Genomic DNA, 18,534 nt, shown 5'->3' with positions numbered 1-18,534 from the left:
GAGAGACACAACACACAATTAACTCTCCCCATCCCAGGCTCTGGCAGCCGGTGTGGGGCCACATCCTGCAGCACCCGGGAGTGGTGACACGACAGCTGGAGCACAACCCCTCGGGTCGTTTGGTGATTCTGTTTTTTCTTCAGTATTTTTAGCCTGTTAATTTCACCTCTCCTCCCTCTCGCCTTGCCATGGGGATGTGGGTCTGCTGGTGCTGGTAGCCACTGCTGTGGCCCCTCTAAGCTCTGCTGTGCCTGGCATGGCCCTGGGGTGCAGGGGGCTGCTGGCCTGGCTGCCCATCCTGCTACCCAGCATCATCCCCTCCACGTGCTGAGGAGGCTGGTGGGTGAGCGGGGAGGGCTGGGAACAAAAGGCAGCATGAAACGGGATCCCCAGAGCTCCGGGCTCTGCCCAGACGCTGCCCTTGTTCCCCCAGAGGACACAAATATTGTGTTAAATCCCTGACACTTGCCACTTGGTCGCACCTCAACACCCAGTTGCAAGGACGGCATTAGGGGGAGGATTTAAGTAGGCAACAGGGAAATGCATAAGGAAAAAGTGCCCCGAGAGGAGAAAACTCCTGATCCAGGAAGGACTGCCTCGTCTGGACAAAGCTGGAGCTGAGGGAAGGGATTTCAGGATGGGACTTGGGGCAAAAGGGCAGGCGAGAGAGCCCGAGGGGCAGAGCTGGGGCGAGGACCAGCCCGGGGCATGCGGGCACAGCTGGGGATGAGCAGGATCAATCTCAGCACGGATGCTCCCTCTTTCTGCCAAGTTCAGCTGGATTCATCGGCCAGCCGAGCCCAATTACCTTAATTTGTGGCATTAAGGAAAAATCCATAAGCATCAGGGAAGTGATGTGTAGCGGTTTAACGGGACGGGTTGGCCGCGGAGCCGCGGGCGCTGCCTGGGTGCTGCCCATCCCTGGCTCCGCATCCGTGCTGGGACCTGGCTGGTGGCACGGGAGCAACCCCTGAAGCCACGGAGGTTTCCCAGAATGTTTTTTTTTGGTTTTGTTTTTTTTTTTTTTTGAGGAGAAGCACCATTTCTGCCTGCCCCGCCTGGAAAAGATCAGACCTCTGTCTCTCCCTGGTGTTGCTGGGGGTGAGATGGTGGCTGGGGGTTTCGAGAGGCCGGCTGCGTCGAGCACGACGCAGAAATCCTGGCCGGGGATGGGGTGCAGATGGCTGCCTGTGTTTCTGCCGTAATTTGTAAGACGGTGCATCTGCTCCGCTGCTCACTTCTCACTGTCAGACGTAATCCTCTGTGCTGCACGGGCCGGATCCTGTCCCCTCGGTGAGGATCCTGGTCCAGCCTGCGGATGGAGGTGGCTCCAGGCACATCTTTCCCTTCTCCTGCTGTGGATATTGGGGGACTTACTGGCATTCAGGAAAAAAATGGGTGCTTTAAATATATATGTGTGTACATATATGCCTACAGAGCTCTGCGGTGAACAAAAGAGCTGTTGGGAAGTGGCTGCAGCCTGCAAATGGATGTCAGGAAATAACACATGTATCTGTGCCACGGCAAAATCAAGCATCGTCCCTTCTTATCTGCAAAAGAGCCTGTGTTTTACATGAAAAAGCCTTTCTAATTAATAGGACAGCCCCTCTTGAGCTCGATAAAAAATGGAGTCAAAAGGATTTGATTAACCCCTGCTCTTTTCCAGGCGCGTGCTCTGCCTGAGCGAGACGCGTGCCTGCGCCTGAGCCGAGTCCTGCCCGTGGCCGATAAGGGTCCCCCTTCGTCCCAGGGAGCCCGGCAGCATCGTGCCCACGGGCACTCCTGAGTCTGGACACCCAGGGAGCACATTTGGGGGTGTCCAGCCCCTAGGGCTGCCCGAGAGCGGCCGCAGCGGCGTGTCGGGATGCTCCAGAGCCAGCCCGTGCCGCTGCTCACCCCACACCGTTGTGGTTTCCTTATGAATATCTTCTGCTTCAACTAATTTTTTTTTTTTTTTTTTCCTGCGATCAGATACATTTGACTAAACTAATACATATGTATACACGCCGGTACGTTCCCATTCAAACCAATGTAAATTACCTTTGACCAATACATTTTCCCGGGAAATCAATGCATTTTAACACTGGATAATATTTATGAAATTGAATTTTTTATTGAAGCTAATGCAATTCTCTTCTATTTTATGCATTTTTATTAAACTAATGCATTTTAAATTAAACTGTTGTATATTAACTACAATGGCTGTTGGTACTTACAGTAAAATAATATATGTTTGCTGAAATCAATACATATTCCAAACCTAGGAATTTCCAGTTAACAAGGCTATATCAAATGTAACAAATGCATGTAGCTCCTTAATTTGATACTTATATACACTGGCTGGTATATTTCTTTATTGGTAATGATTATTTTTAAAGGGAGAAAGCTTATTAAAGGTAGAAAGATGGATTCCTGTGCGGCTCAGAGCTGCAGTTTGAAGCTGGCAGTGGTGGTCACCCCTCCCCGGGGCTCACGCCGAGGTGGGGGGCATGGGGGTGGCCTGTGTCCCCCAGTGCTGGCTGGTGGCTGAAGCCCATCTTCTCTGCCACAGATGGCCTCTGTGCCCTTGGTCACCTCCCTGCGCCTCAGTTCCCATTGAGTGGGTTTTGGGGGCAACCTTCCCTTTCCTTGGGCTCACCCTTGCTCATCGCAGTCTCCCCCCACCCAGCTCTTTCCTGCTGGCAGCATCTTCAGGAGCTTTCAGAGAGTTTTATCCACCTCCCCTTGGTGTTCAGAAGGTTTCAGTGTTTAACAGCTTATTCCAGACGGGGTTAATTTAGCAGCTTTGCCTGATTCAGCTCCATTTCCACTCAGAAGGATATATCACCGCAGTAATGGCCAGGAGGATTTGCCCACCTCAGGGGTCTGGGGAAGAGCTGCCACTCACAAACCAGAGCTGGGGGCCAGCTGGCCTGCGGAGAGGGCAGGTGATGGTGACGAGGACGGATGATGCCCCCAGCCCCGAGCTGCTGACCCGTCCCAGGGACGCGCCCTGCGCTCTGCTCGGGATGGGGCCCCAGGAGGCCACCCTGGCCTCCCGAGCCGTGGCGTTGACGGGGGAAAGCCAGAAATAGCAGCGTTATCTGCTGTACACATGCCGAACGGCGCCGTGGTTGAGATAATTCGGGCGAAGCAATAAAAGAGGAAAATTAATTAAAGAGCATGTGCTAATTGTAGGGGAAATGTGCCTGGAAATAAGTAGCCATGGAAGAAATGCGGCCGGTGGAGGGGCCCGGGCACCCTCCCCGCACATCCCGGGGCACCCAGGGGGCACCGAGGGCTGAGGCCGGGCACAGCTCGGTGCAGCCCTGCGGGAGCCGCGGTGAGCTCCGAGGGGAGATGGAGGGGTGCTGTGCCCCCCCCGCGGTGTCTCAGCCTGCACCCCTGTGCCTCCCATGTACCCCTCAGTGTCCCCTCGGGGTGTCCCCCCGCGGTGACCAGTGTCCCCCCCCCCCCCGCCCTCCGGGTCCCGCCGTGTCCCCCCGCCCCGGCCCGGAGGGACGCGCCGCAGGGGCCGTGTCGGCCGCCAGGTGGAGCCCTTGTAACGGGCGAGGGGCGGGCGCTGCCGGGGGGAGAGGGAGGGGAGAGGGGGGAGAAGGGTGGGGGGAGAGGTGAGGGAAGCGTGCGGGGAAAGGGATGAGGAGAGGGGAGAGAAGGGTGAGAGGGGAGACTGGCAGGGAGAGAGGGGTTGGGGGAGAGAAGGATGGGGGGAGAGGGACAAGGAGTTGGGGAGAGGGGACAGGAGCAGGGAGAGTGGAGAGGAGCAGGAAGCGGGGTTGGGGGGGAGAAGGGCAGGGAGAGATGGATTGGGGAGAGAAGGATGGGGGAGAGGGACAAGGAGAGAAGGGTTGGGGAGAGGGGATAGGAGCAGGAAGAGAGGGGTTGGGGGAGAGAAGGGCAGGGGAGAGGGGCCGGAGGGGTAGAAGCAGAGGGGAGAGGGGCCGTGGAGAGAGAAGCAGGAGGGAGAGGGGAGATGGCCGTGCAGCTCCATGACCTTCCCCTGCGCGGGGCGAGCACAGAGCTCGGAGCAGCCGGGTGGGTCTCCACGAGGGTCCTGCTGCCCTGCGCCCAGGGCTGAAGCTGGGCCCGAGCTCCTGGCCAGCCCCAGGGCCTGACCCGTCCCCGCCTGCCCCGATGGCATTGCTGTCCCTTGGTGTGGCCCCTGGTGTCCCCCAGCCCGTTCCTAGGACAGGGTGGCCGAGCGAGCTCACCATCACGGCTGGCACCGAGCTCTGGCTGCCAGCATCACCCCTCGGACGCCTAACGGGGCCGGATCACCGCACAAAGGACTTATCATGTGGATCACAAATGGCAGGAAGGCAAGAATAAATTAACGCCTGAAATGGGAGTGTGCTGAAATCTAACTATATTTTTTTTTAAGTACTCAGAAAAGCCCCTTCCATATTTTAATTAAAAGCCTTTCACAAGAGGAGGCAAGGGGCTGCCATTTACAACGGGCTATTGTCAGGCGCACAAAGCAAACCGTTCTGGAGACAAACTGATTTATTAACCTGCGCCTCGCAGCGCTCCCCGGGGCGGGTGAGCCCTGGGTGGGGGGGGGGGCAGCAGGACCCGGCTCCCTCTGCTCTCCCCGGGGTGCCCCAGGGCCGGCAGGGCAGCATCTGAGGGGACACGGGGACACAGGGGGAGCGGGGACAGAGCGTGCTGCCCCGCAGCTCTCCATCCCTCCCTGCAGCACTGGGTGCAGCCCCTCTCCCTTATGGCTCCCATTGATTTATTAATGATTTGGCCAAACAGAAACATTCCTCCAAAGCCCACAATTTAATTTGCTCACCAAAGATGCCAAGTTAGTTTTATTTCTGATTTATGAGCAGGCTCTTCTGTTCCCTCGGCGGCAGAGTGGGGCAGTGATTTATGGGCGTGAGATCAGCTTTGTGGGTGCAGGGAGAAGGTCCCCTTGCTGGGGACCTGTCTCTGATGGTGTCCAACAGCAGATGCCTGGAGCATCTTGGTCATGAACAGACTGAACCACCCCCACTGCTGGCATGGAGAGGACACCTTGGCATCAAGCAGCAGAAACCAACTCTCCCCCCCCCAGCAAAAAACATCCATCCCATGTGGGTTTATTGACCCGTCTAGAACCAAATCTCCCCCTGTACAAGGCCCTGAGAGAGGGATGGAAACAAATTCCCATGGAGGGATTCCCCCCTGCCTCGCACAGCCTGTGCTCTCACCCCTGACTAATTACAGCCTCATTAAACCAAAGGTGAAGCACCTGCCCGGCACCCCCAGCAGACTCAACCCCATTACAAATCCCAACACCTTTCAGCATTTTGGGCTCTGATTTGTGTGGCTGAGGGGTCAAGAGAGGATCTATTTATAGCAGTTGGGTTCCCAGAGCAAAGTTGGGTGCTTGACTTGGGTGCACGCGAGGAGGGGCAGTGTGGAGGCACCCGGTGGTTGGGGTCTCAGAGCACCCACGGAGTTTGCTGTGGATGTTAGTGGGGCTGACATGTCAGCTCAGCATTTGCATCTGGGTTCACCACTTCCAGGCAGGTGCTTTTGCTGCAGCACCACAAGGAGGATCAGTGGTGGGAGCCCCTTTCTCCAGCCAGCTCCGGAGGTGTGCAAGAGGCTGGAGCAGGGCTTGCAGGAGCATTCATGCTCTCTCTCTAACACAAACTGCCTTGGCTCTTGCAAATCCTTTCTTTGAACTTTGATTTTTCTGTTCACTTCTGCCTGAGGCGTTTTGCGATTGTGGGATTGTGAGTAGCTCTGAGCTTCTCTGAGTGGAAGAGATGAGAAGGACAAGATCATTTCCGAGCTGTTTGTGCTACAGCATGGTGCCAAGGTCGCTTTGGGTGTCTGCTTTATCCTTTTGGACACTTTTCCTGGCTCAGGTGAACTTCAGACAGCAAGAAGGGAAAGAGCAGACCTGTCCCTGTGACAGCTGGAAGCATGAACGGAGCAGGGCGCAGTTTGAAGGATATTTCTTGTCGTTGGTGTCTTCCAAACTCAAATCCTGCTTCTCGGCAAAATCCTAAGAGTCCTGCAAAATGCAGGGAATGGCAGTCGGATGATGCCTGGGCTGCCAGGTGGGGCCAAGCCCCAGGAGGGCCAAGGGGCTGCTTCCCCCCACTCCAAGCCATGTGCAGACAAGAGGCTCCAGTGCCGCAAGATCCACCGCGGCGAGAGGAGTGGAGAGCTCTGGGGCTGGGATGGTGAAGGATGACGAGTGGCAGCTACAGGGGCACTTGTCTTGGTTTTGCTGGCCTCCACGCACAGCGGCAGCGGAGGCTCACGGGATGGCTGCCCACCTCCCTCTGAGCACGGGGATCTCTGCAGCGGGACGTGGTGGCAGGTAAGATGGGGGGGACCAGCATGTTGGTGTATGAGGGGGCTGCTGCCCTCTTCCTCTCTGCAGTTTCAGAGGCAAAGCAGCCTCCACGACTTACGAGCCAGGGGTGACACTCCAATACCGCATCCCCCTCCATGGGATGGGGGGCGTGGGGGGGGCCCCAGCTCGCTCCATGCTGGGTCTCAGAGCGAGGACCTGGGGTGTGGCTCTGTGTCCCAGCCTGGCACAGCCCCCGAGCTCTTCCATGTGCAGAGATGTGTCTGTGCAACAACTTGGGGTGTTACCTGCACCTTAGCAGGGATATTACAACCCTGCGCTTGCTTGGTCTGCAAATACCCACCTGCAAAATGTCCCCAAAGGGGCAGCTCAGCCCTTCTCCGCTCGGAAGCGAGTCCCAGTCAGTGGCACTGGGGTCCCTCCGGTGAAAACACGGCAGGACGCTGCTGGGAGGTTATGGAAAGGAAAATAATCCTCAAAGCCCTTTGGATGTGGTTGGTACGATAGGATATGGGGCAGCTTGGTGCAGAAACCATAAAGTTACTTATTTTTTTGGTAGGAAAGCAAAGGGGGTGTTTTTGAACGGGTTGTGTCGCTGCCCAAGCGCTGCTGGCAGCGCTCCGCTCTGCTCTTTAAGTTGTTTGAATTCTTCGGAGACCAACTGCATTAAGTAATTTAAACATATAGTCCTAAACCAGCCTGAAATTGGAGATTTTTCTGGCTGTGGTGTGCTGTGAGCGTGTTCGCTGTGGCCATTCCCACCAGGGTCAAAGGTGTGGGACGTGTCAGGTTAGGAGGAGAAAAAAAAAAAATAAAAAAAATAATAAAAAAAAAAACCTGAAAAAGTTTAACCGGCGGCTTCCGGATGGTGATTTTTTTCCACCTTCCCGGGGCGGCTGGGTGTTCTTAAAACACCGGTTTGTTAAAAAAAATTAATTGTGCCGAGGCTCCGCGCCTTTGCGCGGGGCGGGGGGGTCCCACGGCCGTGGGATGCCCGCGGGGGGGGGGGGGATGCCGCTGCCGCCCCCTTCCCTCCCCGCGGGGCGCGGGCGGGGCGAGGCGGGGGCCGCCCCCGGCGGTGGAGGCGGGCGGTCTCCTCCGCTGCTCTCCGCGCTGCTCCGCGCCCCTCCGCGCCGTCGGTCTCCCCCAAGATGGCCGCCGACGTGGGATCGATGTTTCGATACCGGACGCGGTTTGATGTCCGCCGGCTCCAGGTTGGTGGCGGCGGCGGGGCGGGAGGGGGGGGGGGGGGGGATCCGGGCGGCCGCCCCCATCCCTCCCGCCCTCTCTTCTCCCCCCCCCACCCCCCCCATCCCTCCCGCCCTCCCTCCCTCCGCCCGCCCTTCCCCATCGATAGGTATCAGAAATTGATCCCCGCCGCCGCCACCGCTCTTTGTTCGGCGCCGCCCGGGAGCATGGAGCAGCGCTAACGGCGATGGAGCCGCGCCGGCCCGGCCCCCGCCCCGCCGCCCCCGAGGTGACAGCGGGGCCGGGGGGCGGCCGCCGCTCCGCCCCGGCGGGAGGGGAGGGAGGGAGGGAGAGGAGGGAGGGAAGTTCCGCGGGATGAAGTTGCGGGGAGCGCGGCCTCCCGCGCCGCTCCGCCAAGTTTCTTGCGGTCCCCACCCGCGGAGCGGAGCCGCAGGTGCCCGCGGGCTGCGAAGTGTCCCCGGTGTCGTCGTCCCGTGTGTGTGTGTGTGTATCCCCCCTCCCCACCACCAGCCGGTAGCGGGGGCGGCTCTGGAATTGCTGATGCTTGGAGCTGGGAGGGCAGAGACTCTTGGTTGAGATGATGGATGCGCGGTAGCCCCGGGGATGGCGGAGCGGGGCTGCCCGGAGCCCCGCCGCCCTCCCATTGTTATTCGGTGCCGGTGCTGGGGGTCGCTCAGCCCTGAATGGCAGGGAAGGCGATCGGCATCAAGCGGCTACTAGCCGTTCCTGCGGGCCGGCCCGGGGAAGGGCTGCCTGCCGGCGTTTGGGACTTGTGATGGATGCGGCGGGAGAGAGATCCTTTGTGGCTCTGGGCAGGTCACGGATGCCGTATCCCGCCGTAGTGCCCTCGGGCTGTGAAATTAACGGTAAGTCCTTTGTTACCGTGTGCGAGGGAAGGTTTGTCAGGGGATGTTGACAGTTGGTGACCTTAAATAGGCACCTATGTAGCGGGGAGGCGGATAATTAACACAATAGCTCTCCCAACATAATGGGATGAAACCCAACCTGGATCTACTACAAAAGCCGAAACGCTCATTTACATGGATATTAAATGGGTTTATCCCTGTAGGATATTACGGAGTTTAAAATGTGGCATGCTTCAGAGGGGAGTAAACAAATTGAAATGCGATTTATGGGGCTTCGGTACTGTATCAACAGTTCCAGCATTTAATACATTTTGGCTTTTAAGCAGATTACGTGCTACATCTGTGATCCGCTCCCCTAAAAGTACCGCAGGTACCACGGCCGGTCGGCTTCCCTCGCTTACGGCATTGTGGTCGGGAAGGGATTACGGGTCCGAGCGCTCGGGTACAAAAGCATTCCGCGCTACATCACGCTAAGGACTCGTCCTGGCTGCGCGCAGACCTTTATTTAAAGGGAAAATATTGGCAGCTACTTTTCTGGGGGTTTGTCGGAGGGGTTGGGGGGGACTTGGCGGGTGTGGGAGGTGGGCTGCTCGCCTTCCCCGCCGTTCTGCTCGCCCGGGTGGCTGTGGCTGGGCGCGGAGCTGGAGAGGGAGCAGTGGGGATTGACTTCTGTCCAGGCAGCAGTTCTGCCGCCTCGCCGGGATCACGGTGGGAAAGGTGACCTTGTGCCAGCTTGGCCTAATGCCCTCTAGTTAAAAAAAAAAAAAAAAAAAATCCCCACCCTAACCCCCCTCATCAAAAAACAAAACCCCCAAAAAGGAAGGGAAACAATCAATTCATTATTCTTTCAGGAGCTTTTCCCTGTTGTGGTGTTGTTTTTTTTTTTTTTTCCTTCCGTTTTAATGCATGTGTCTGAGCAGCTCTGCTGGCCTGGGGCTGGCTGGGAATGGCAGAGTTTGAGCAACCCTGATGAATGGTGGGCATATGTAAAACATGTAGATAATGTGCTACTCGGCAGCACTTTGATCGAAACAGCGTTGAGCCTTTTTACAGCAAATAGTCTCGGAAATGAGGAGAGATAAAATTCTATCAAAGATAATACCAGACATATTTCACTGGGTTATGAGATTGTTTTATTGTGTACATTACTAATGCAGTATTTTTTTACAGCTTTCTTGTGTATAATAGTCATAGTGGGATTCATACCTTTATGGGTTTTTTGTGTTTTAATTTGCTCTTGGTTTATTATGTTCTGGTTAGCGTTGTATGGATCACATGCTCTGCATGCCTGACGCCGTTTTAATCTAACCCATTCTGCGTTGAAACGGCAAAAAAATGGGACGAGTTGTGAGCTGCTGATTTGGGATAATAAATACAACCGCGAGTGAGGGGAGAGAGACCGATTATAGCCATCTTTTATAAATGTCTTCACATCTCATTATGCAGATGAGCTCTGGCTATACGGCTCCAGTGTTTGGTTCGTCAAATAAAATGCTTTTCGTTTTATTTCCCGTAATGCAAATGTTCTCTGCGTGTCAGAGTGGAGTTGGGCAGAAACTTCGGCGGCGGCTCTGCCGGGTGGCGGTGTGCCGGGAGCCTCGGAGCGCGGTGTGGCTGATGGAATGTTTTTGCTGTTCAAAGTTTAGGGGAGGAAAAAAACCACCAAAAAAAAAAAAAAACCCCAACCCTGTGGATGTGATTAAAATATTATAACCTTATGATATTCTGGAGTGCATAAATTTTACATATCAGCTACAGAGGGAGTTTAGACATCCATTAAATGATATGACAGCTTGACTTATCTAAATGTGCTATCATTTAACAATGTGTCAAAATTCTTCTTTATATAGACGACAGCAGTAAATAAGCTATCAGTCCTCTTGGCTGAAGCTTAATTCCTGGAGCTTGGACTAATAAACTTAACTGCACTCTTGTGGAGCAGCCCGTGGGCAGGATAATGTCGGGGGGAGGCCGTGATGCTTTTGGGGCTGTGAACGGGGGCAACTTCACCTCTGCAAATTCCCCAGGTTCTGTGTGGGTTTTTTTCGGGTTCTTCTGGAAAGACTGGTGGGACCTTCCAGTTTCCTCCAGCGTCTCTAGCACTATCTGTTCCCACCCCTGCTTTGCAGAGGTGGAGGGTGGGACGGTGCCCGTGGTCACTGTGTCCAAGGGAAAGCGGGGGGAGCCTGAGGGGGCTCTGGGTGCCCCCATCTCAGGGGGATTTTGTCTTTCTGAGCTGAAATCTCCGGGTTTATGCAGGTGCAGCTCATGCCCAGGGCTGGCTGGGGAGTGGTGTAGGGTTGTCAACGTGGTTGGTGCTTTCCAGTGGCTCCAGCTGCTTCCAGTGCACCAGGGATTGGGGGAGAGTGGGCTGTGGAATTGTCCCCTTTAAACAATTAATATGAATTCAGGGGCAGCGGCACTAACGAAGCCCGGTTCTCTGCAGATGTCTGTCTCGTGATTGGGTTATCTGGTGTCTGCTGGTTGTGTGCTCCTCTTGGGGCCTTCCCAGTGACCAGGGCATTCATGAGGGTGCTCTTCGTGTGGATTCTCTGCTGGCTCCTGTTGCGGCTGTGCTCTGTAGCCTGTCTCTTGGCAGGGACGGTAATGGCATTTCTTTCCTTCACCCAGGAGCCCTGTTTCCTTAGAGAGGCAGAAATACTTGTCCCCTCCATGTGCCACCAAGGAGGTTCAGCTGAACTGACCACCAAAGCGTAGCCGGTGCTCCAGCACGGCCTGTTAAAGCCTTGGTGGTTGGGGGGACATGTGGGTCTCTGGATGTCACCATCACTGACCACTTTGTGGTGTCCCTTTCCTCCACACCTCCACCACAGCTCCCTCCTTAGGTCAGGCTGAGGTGCTATATCCCTCCCACATTCTACTCTTCCTCCCCAAATCCTTCACTGGAAGAAAATGCTTGCTATTTCTAGTAATTCCAATTTATATGTGAAGGGGAGAACGAGATGGGCCACGTTCCTGGTTCCACCTGCTGTTGGGTCTGTGTGGTGCCCTGGCAAAAAGTCGGACCGTGAAGTTCCTGAAGTGAAATGTGATTTTTTTTTTTTAATTTTTTTTTCCTGTGGCTGAATAATTGAGACGCTGCCAGACAAGAAGAGAGCTGCAGAAAATGAGAGTTTATCTTTAGCTCCTCAGCTCTCACTTTAGAAACTGGTGACCCCAATTCCAGCCCGAAGAGTGACTTCTTCCCTAATTAATAAATCCATTAATTAATTGTGTGCGTGCTGCAGCCCATTAGAGATGTACGCGCTGGCCTCCTGATCCAGTTTAGTGAATTGTCTCTGTGGCCTTGGAGGTGGGGGGGGGAAATAGGGATTGTGACTGAGAGGCGAATAGGGGACAGGGATGGAAAAATAATTTGATTTTGTGGGACCGGAGGGAAGGATCAGCCCTGCCACCTCCCGGTGAGTTATCCACCTTGGAGATGAGCACGGGCACAGCGAGCAGAGCGCTTGGTGGTGTTGTGCCCACTGAAACAGGGGAGAGCACGGAGGGGGGGTTCGTGGGGTGGAGGCAGCTGCTTGGTGCCCCCAACTCAGGGCTGGTCACGGTTGGTGAAGGAGCCTCTTGCATCACGAGGCTTGATGGCAAGAGGGGAGCCATTTCGTTGGGGTCCCCGGGCTGCGTCGTCATCTCCCGCTGCCTTGCGGCCGTGAGTTTGGCAGGGCTTTTGTGCTGCAGGTGGAGCTGAATGTTAAAACGCTTGGTGATCCGAATTATTATTTATGACCAGATTAAGCAAACAGTACACTCCCAGCCTGTGAGTCCTTTAGGAGGTACTTGCTTAACTAGATAACCTCAGCAGAGCATGCGGAACTCGCAATTCATCTCCCTCCATATGTTGGCACAGGAGCTGCTCCCTTCAGTTAATTTTTCTTGCTGTCTGCAGAGACTTCAAATAAAAATGCAGGCATAATTGTTGTGCGTGCCGGTCCCATAGCTACTGTTTTCTCTGCTGAACAGAAAGTTAACTGTTGGCAAAAGAAGCACCATCTTTAAATGCAGAAGGATTTGCTTGCCTGTGGATTTGGGGGCTGGAGTGGCTCCCCCATTTTCCCCTCTTAATTTTGCTGGTTGGAGAAGAGCGGTGTGTTTGGGTTCCCAGGGGTGGCTGTGCGTCCTGTGGGATGGTGGTGATGCTGCTCCCTTCTTCCCTTTGGTGCTGGCATAATCACGGTGCTGCACATCCCCGGCTGCGGGAATTCCCATGTCTTGAATTTCAGGGAATTATCCTGGGAGCTGCCGACACAACACGGCAAATTGAAAATGCGGGGCCATTGTTTGCAGGGAGGGAGGGAGGGCGATGGCAAGCTGCAACATCCTGCTCCTCAACAGCCTGCCATGAAGTGAAATTAATTTAGGGTTCAAAAGCAATGGTGTGTGCTCCCCGCCTTGGCAGATCTTGAGATAGAAACCACCCCACAGCTTGCTTGCTGAATTAACGGTGTAGCAGATTCCCTCTTGGATTGGAAAAGGCACATTAGAGGCATCTATTCCCCCCAAAAAGCTTGGGTGAAGTTTCTCAGTACATTTTGTACCATCCTGCTCCTATTACCGAAAGATGTAATTCCCCAACTTGGGAGATAATAAGCAGGTATTGACTTCTGCTGGGGTCATTATCAAGATTTATTCAGTCAATATGGCTTCTCGGGTCAATAAATCTTGAGGTTGATAAAGGAGGAATATATACTTGCAGACTTTATTAAAAAGTTTTTCCCCTTTCGTAACACTTTCTCGTGCATGTTGCATTAGGATCTATGACTGAGTTTTCTTTAATTACCTTTTTTTTTTGGTGTGGTTCACGCTTTCCCTGCAGCTTTTGGTGTGTTTTGCTGAGACGGCAGATCCTGGGAAGCAGGATTTGGCCTTGTGCTGGGTCTGGCTTGCTCGAGGTCCCTGCCAGGCTAAGATCCCCTTCTCCTGGCTTGGCTTTGGCGATGGGTTGGGGGGCTCGGGGGGGGAGTGGGGTCTGTGGGTGCCTCACCCCGTAATCTCAGGACTTGGTGGGCTGAGCCTGGGGCATTGGGTTTTTCTGCGGGAGGGTTAAAACTCAGGATTCCTGTTCTGAGCCCACCATAAAATAACAGGATCGTGTTCCCTTCCCTGTTGCACACTGAAGAGCCTCTGCAGCTGAGGATGGAGTGGAACAGCCGTGATGCACTGGTTGAGTTCAGTCCCAGCACCCTCGTGTTGCTTTGGGCGATGGCTTTGTGCCTCAGTTTCCCTGCTCCCGGGGCACAAGGGATGACGGAGAATTCTTGTAAACCAGCATCTTGAGGCAAATTACCCCCAAAACGGGCCTGGCAGCATCATGGCAGTTGTGCCCGTGCCCTGGGTGTGTGGCTGTGTGCTTGTCCCTTGTCTTCTGAGGAGAAGGGTCCTCGGAAAGGTTGTATGGGCCATTTTGGTGGCCCTTGCAGAAGCTCTCAGGGGGGCAACTCTGCAAAGAGGTCCGGGCTGTATTGGTGCAATGAAGAACTAGCTCTGGAAGCCAGCAAGCTGCCAGCTACCGGGGTCATCGGCAAAATCTAACCAAAAGGCTTAGCCTGGAAAGCTGAAGGGCTCGTTATTTACCGCAGTGCTTGTTAATGAGCTTAGGCACAGGAGCATCCACTCCTTCCCAGGCAGATCCTGGCTGGGGTTTGGGGTGGAGGGGGAGCCCTGGACGAGGGGGACAATAAATGCTCACTCCCTGCTTGCGGGCAGGAGCCCTGTCAGAAGGGCAGCGTGTGTTGATGGGCTCCTTCAACTTCATCTGTATATTTAATATTTGGCCATGTCTGCTGAGGAGCTGCTCTGCAGTATTCCTACAATTGGTGGCTTTTCTTTTAAGTTGAGCTTCACGATTTCACGCAGCTGAACGCGCCAACACCACCTTCCAAAATGGTTTCGGTGCTTTTTTTTTTTAATATGGCCTTGCTGTGTAATTATTTTTTTGACTACTTTGGTGTAGCACTTAATGATTTCCCCAAAGCTGCAACAGGACCCCAGAGTATTGATTTAGCTGCAGTTTAAGCGACTCGCCGCTAACGCGTGGCCGTTTTAATATTAATTGCTCGGCGTGTGCGTGCTAGCTAGTTCTTCTGCAACGCGGATTTCTAAAAAAGTAAATAACCAATTTGAACCCCGTGTAAATATTCCTCTGGTGGGAGCAGTGCCGTGCGTCAGCCGCTCTGAGCACGCTGCTGTTGCCTTTGGTAACGCTCCTGCAGTTTTACACCGAAGTCAGGACCTCGGGCATCCTTTGTTTTCTTCCGTCGGGATAACATAATAAAGTATTACCTGGTGCTGGCAGCGGGTCTTGTAATGTGCGGTGTAAGCACAGCCGCTCATCGGCGCCGGAGCCTCTGTGTTATTGCTTAGCCTGGCTGCAGAGGACATTTATTCTTTATTAATCACACCGATGGGGAGAGCTGCCTTCGTCTGCGGCTCTCCGAGTGGTTTGCAAACATTGCTTCATCCCTGGGAGCTGGGTAATCATTACCTCTCTTATCCCCCCATGCCGCCTGGCTTCTTGGCCAAGGGGGCAGCGGTGGGTTCTGCCCTGGTGGGGGGCATGGTTTGGGGCAGCTAAAAGCCCCCGGTGGTGCCTGCATGCAGCGCAGCAGTGTGTGGCAGCTGGGACGGGGTGATGGGGAGGATGGTGCCCTCCAGGAGGAGGGCAGTTGGGGGACCCCTGAGCTGCAGCTCCCCATACCCCCAGGACGCCAGCTCCCCTCCCTGGTGGGGCAGAGCATGGTGCTGGGTCTCACGAGGTTCCCCAAGCAACACCCTTGGGCCCCAAATTCAGCACCCAAGTTGCCGGGGAAGGCCCCTCCACAGGGTTTCTCCCCCCCTGAGCGTTTGCTGATGCCACGTTTGTTGCGCTGGAGCGGGACGTCCTGGCCGTGCCGCTCCGGTTCCCTCCCTCCGGCACCGGTGATGGGCTGCGCTCTGCTGATCCCAAGCCCGGCCCTGGCAGAGCCGAGGGCTGGCTGGGGCCAGTGGGTGCCCGGGGCCAGCGGGACCCGGCTCAGGGCACGGCTCCGGCACGTGTCCCGGCATCAAGGCCGGTGGCTGCCATCCAGGGCCAGCAGCTTTGCCCGCTCCGTTCTCCGCTCGGCGCACGCCGCAGAGGTAGTGTCTCCTGCCACTGCACTTTTCTTTCAAATAAAAGCAGCTAATTAACATTATTCTTTAATTATTGCCTTTATCAACAAGGGGTCTGGTTTATACCAGCAGGATAGTCGCTTTCCCTTCCACTACCCAAGCGAATGCTTCAATTCCTGTTGCTTTTGAAATGAATTTGATGTCATCTGCCCATTGTCACTTAATGGGGACACTTGGGTAATGATTGCGCGCTCCAGCCCTGTTAGCAGCACTGCGAGCGTGTAATTTAGCCCCTTAGGCAACGGTACTTTTGAAATCTCTGGATAGTTTTGAACTCTCAGTTCTTAATTAAATATGCAATTTTTCACGGTAACCAGGTTAATTCTTTTGTGTTGTGTTGTAATACTGTTAGGAATTTTCATAGTTCTTATTAAACATTATTCAGGCATTGTGAATTCCATAATTAAAAAAAATGAAAAGAACAAAGCTTGATTCACTTCTTTCTTTTCCCTGGTTAATTTATCAAATGAATTTTGCAAATTTTTCTTTTTCTCCCCAGACGGCGTGCCAAGTGTTTTAAAGGGGAAGGATTTAATTGCTCTGTAGGGATTGGTTGGTTATGAAGGATTTGGCTGTTTGATTAGTAAACCCTATTGGGAATGGTTTAATGCTCCATGATCTTAAAAATTGTCTGATTGTTAGGCTCTCCAAGGATGTTTTCTCTTTTCCTTATGTACGGCAACAGCTCTGCACAAGTGTGATTATTAGATAGCGAGGAGGGAGCGGAGGGGTCGATGGTTGGTGCTGGGTGAGCCTGGCAGCACCGAGGGAGCCGCTGTGGCCCCTGGAACGTGGTGGTGATGATGATGATGGTGAGACGAGCCAGTGGTTGTTTACGTGTATCCCTGCAGATCGTGGGGATGGATCGCTGGCTGTGGCAGGATGGGGCTGCTCCTCCGCTCACTTTCTCTTCCAAGACTCATTCCCCGATATCTACCTTGTAATATAATGAAATTATATGGAATATCTGATTTATCAAGAGGCGAAACCCTGCTGTGTTCTCCGTGTCTGAATGACTTTGGTATCCCGCTGGGTGGCATCCCTGTAAGGATGCTGAAGTGCATGGGGGGGGGGGGTCTCACTGAGGGGCAGCTCTACAGCCCTGGAGCTGGCATGAGGAGGGATGGGGGGGTGCAGCCTGCTGGGCATTTTATCCAAGTACCCCATGGTGGGGGGGCTTGTAGAGCCCCTGTCCAGGAGTTACATGTGTGATCAACCTCCTCTGACTGCAGAGCCTGGGGATGTCCAGCCTAAAGCCTTTTAACTGGGCAGGCTTTAAAAAAAAAAAAAGGGAAAAACAACACAAAAATGCTCTGCTTGTGGTGTTTTTGCTGGTGGGGGTGCTACCCGCTGCCTGGTTACTGATGCTTTTTTATTTCTCCCACCCCTGGGTAGGAGGGGGCCGTGCTCTGCCCTGACACCTTCAACTGAGATTTGGATTCAAAATCGATGGAGGTGACGTCTGCGTGCTGACGCCGGGGCCGTGGGGACGGGCTGTCTCCAGCCACCTTGGTGTGCGGAGGGAGCGCGGCTCCAAAATCCTGAAAGGAGCCTTCCAAAGTGGCTGCCAAGCATCCCCCCAGCTGCTGCCAGCAGCTCTCTGGGTCATTTTTAAAGTGCTTTTTGGGCTTAATATAGAGGGGGAAAAAAAAGTCAATATCTGGTGTGTTTTAGCCATACCACGCCAGTTGGGGTCCTCTGCGTCCCCCTGAGGTTGTGGGGTGAGGGATGGTGATGGGCTCACTGTTAAATAACTGAAAAGCCCCAGTGTGATGCTGGCACCCAGTGGGGGGGGTTTTGCCACCCACCCCACGCATGGAGCATCCCTGGGAGGTGCTGCTAGCTGGGAGATAGCAGCCAAGCTGGGATCGATTGCGGCCAGTCTGAGGGGGCTCCCCAGGGGTTATTTGGGCTTTAAGGAGAGGTCAGAGAGTCATTAAACTTATAAATATATTATGATTTAAGAGAAGAGCCGTCGTTCTCTTCAAGCTTGGTTTATGTGGCACCAATTTTCCCCCATTCTGGTTCAAGCTTTTACACCAAGGGGATCAACAAGCAGCTGATCCAGTTGAGGCAACACCCAGGCAGCTCAGGGTAGAAAATAGTGTTGAACAGTGTTGGGCAAAGAGTCTTTTCCCCCAAAAAAAGCATCAAAACCTGCACTTAAAGCTGCCACTTCTTTTTTTTTTTTTTTTTTTTGACTCCCCCTGAATCTTGCAGAAAGATGATTTGAGGTTTGGGGAGCCAAGCGATGCTGCTTTGGCTCACTGCAGCCTGGGTGAGGCTGGGGCTCCTCTGCATCCCTGCGTGCTTTTGGGTGTGCAGGGGTTTCTTTAGGGATGTATGAGCTGGCAGCGTGTGTGTGCCCAGGCTTGGCACTGGGGTCCTGGCAGAGCTGAGCCTCATCTGTGCCAACCGTGTGTCCCCTGGGCACGGTGTGACCACGGAGGGATGTCACCGGCCCACAAATCAAGATCCAAGAGGCAACCCAGCAGTGACATGGACCCACCGCGGTGTCTCCATCATCGTGGTGAGCAGCGTGGGCGAGGAGTGCAAGTGGTGCTTAAAAATAATGATTAAAATGTAAAAATTCTAATTGCTCCCCCAGTTTCCCTGTTCCTCCATGGCTGAACCAGCAATGCTGGGCTACAGCTGAAGCAGAAATGCAAACCATTTGCTCTATGAATTTTGCTCAACGGGGACAACCTGGGGCTCGGGCAGAGACTGGCCGTGCTCGCAGGGCTGCCTGCGCTCCGCTGCTCCCACGGCACGGGGCTGCTCCCTGTGGTGCTGTGCTGAAACCAGAAAGTCATTTAAAAAACAAAAAAACAACGGGGAAAAAAAAAAAAAAGACTACACATTTGCAAGGCGAAGCCGAGCAGACGCTGGTAATGTATTCCCAGGCATGACACAGAGTGGCAGCGTGTCGTGAACCGCATCCCCGGGGACCCCCGGGTCTGTGATATTGGCTTTAAC

General features: G+C 54.3%; 1 protein-coding gene across 3 annotated transcripts in view; it reads left to right on the top strand.

Moving 5' to 3' along the window:
* Window positions 1-7,416: 7,416 nt before the first annotated feature.
* Window positions 7,417-18,534, top strand: part of CUX2 (cut like homeobox 2) — a 67,736-nt gene continuing 56,618 nt past the window's right edge. For 2 of the 3 annotated variants that reach the window (XM_074920802.1, XM_074920801.1), the window contains exon 1: window positions 7,417-7,530. In XM_074920802.1, coding sequence (XP_074776903.1) covers window positions 7,468-7,530 — 63 coding nt within the window. In that variant the 5' untranslated portion in view covers window positions 7,417-7,467. Of the gene's footprint in view, window positions 7,531-7,894; window positions 8,392-18,534 lie in introns of those variants that run through there. The other variant, XM_074920800.1, reaches the window with a different exon arrangement.

The sequence above is a fragment of the Athene noctua genome, chromosome 17 (assembly GCF_965140245.1).
Source record: "Athene noctua chromosome 17, bAthNoc1.hap1.1, whole genome shotgun sequence".
Lineage (NCBI taxonomy): Eukaryota > Metazoa > Chordata > Aves > Strigiformes > Strigidae > Athene > Athene noctua.
The sequence above is the reverse complement of the archived record's forward strand: the minus strand, read 5'-3'. Positions and strand labels throughout refer to the sequence as shown.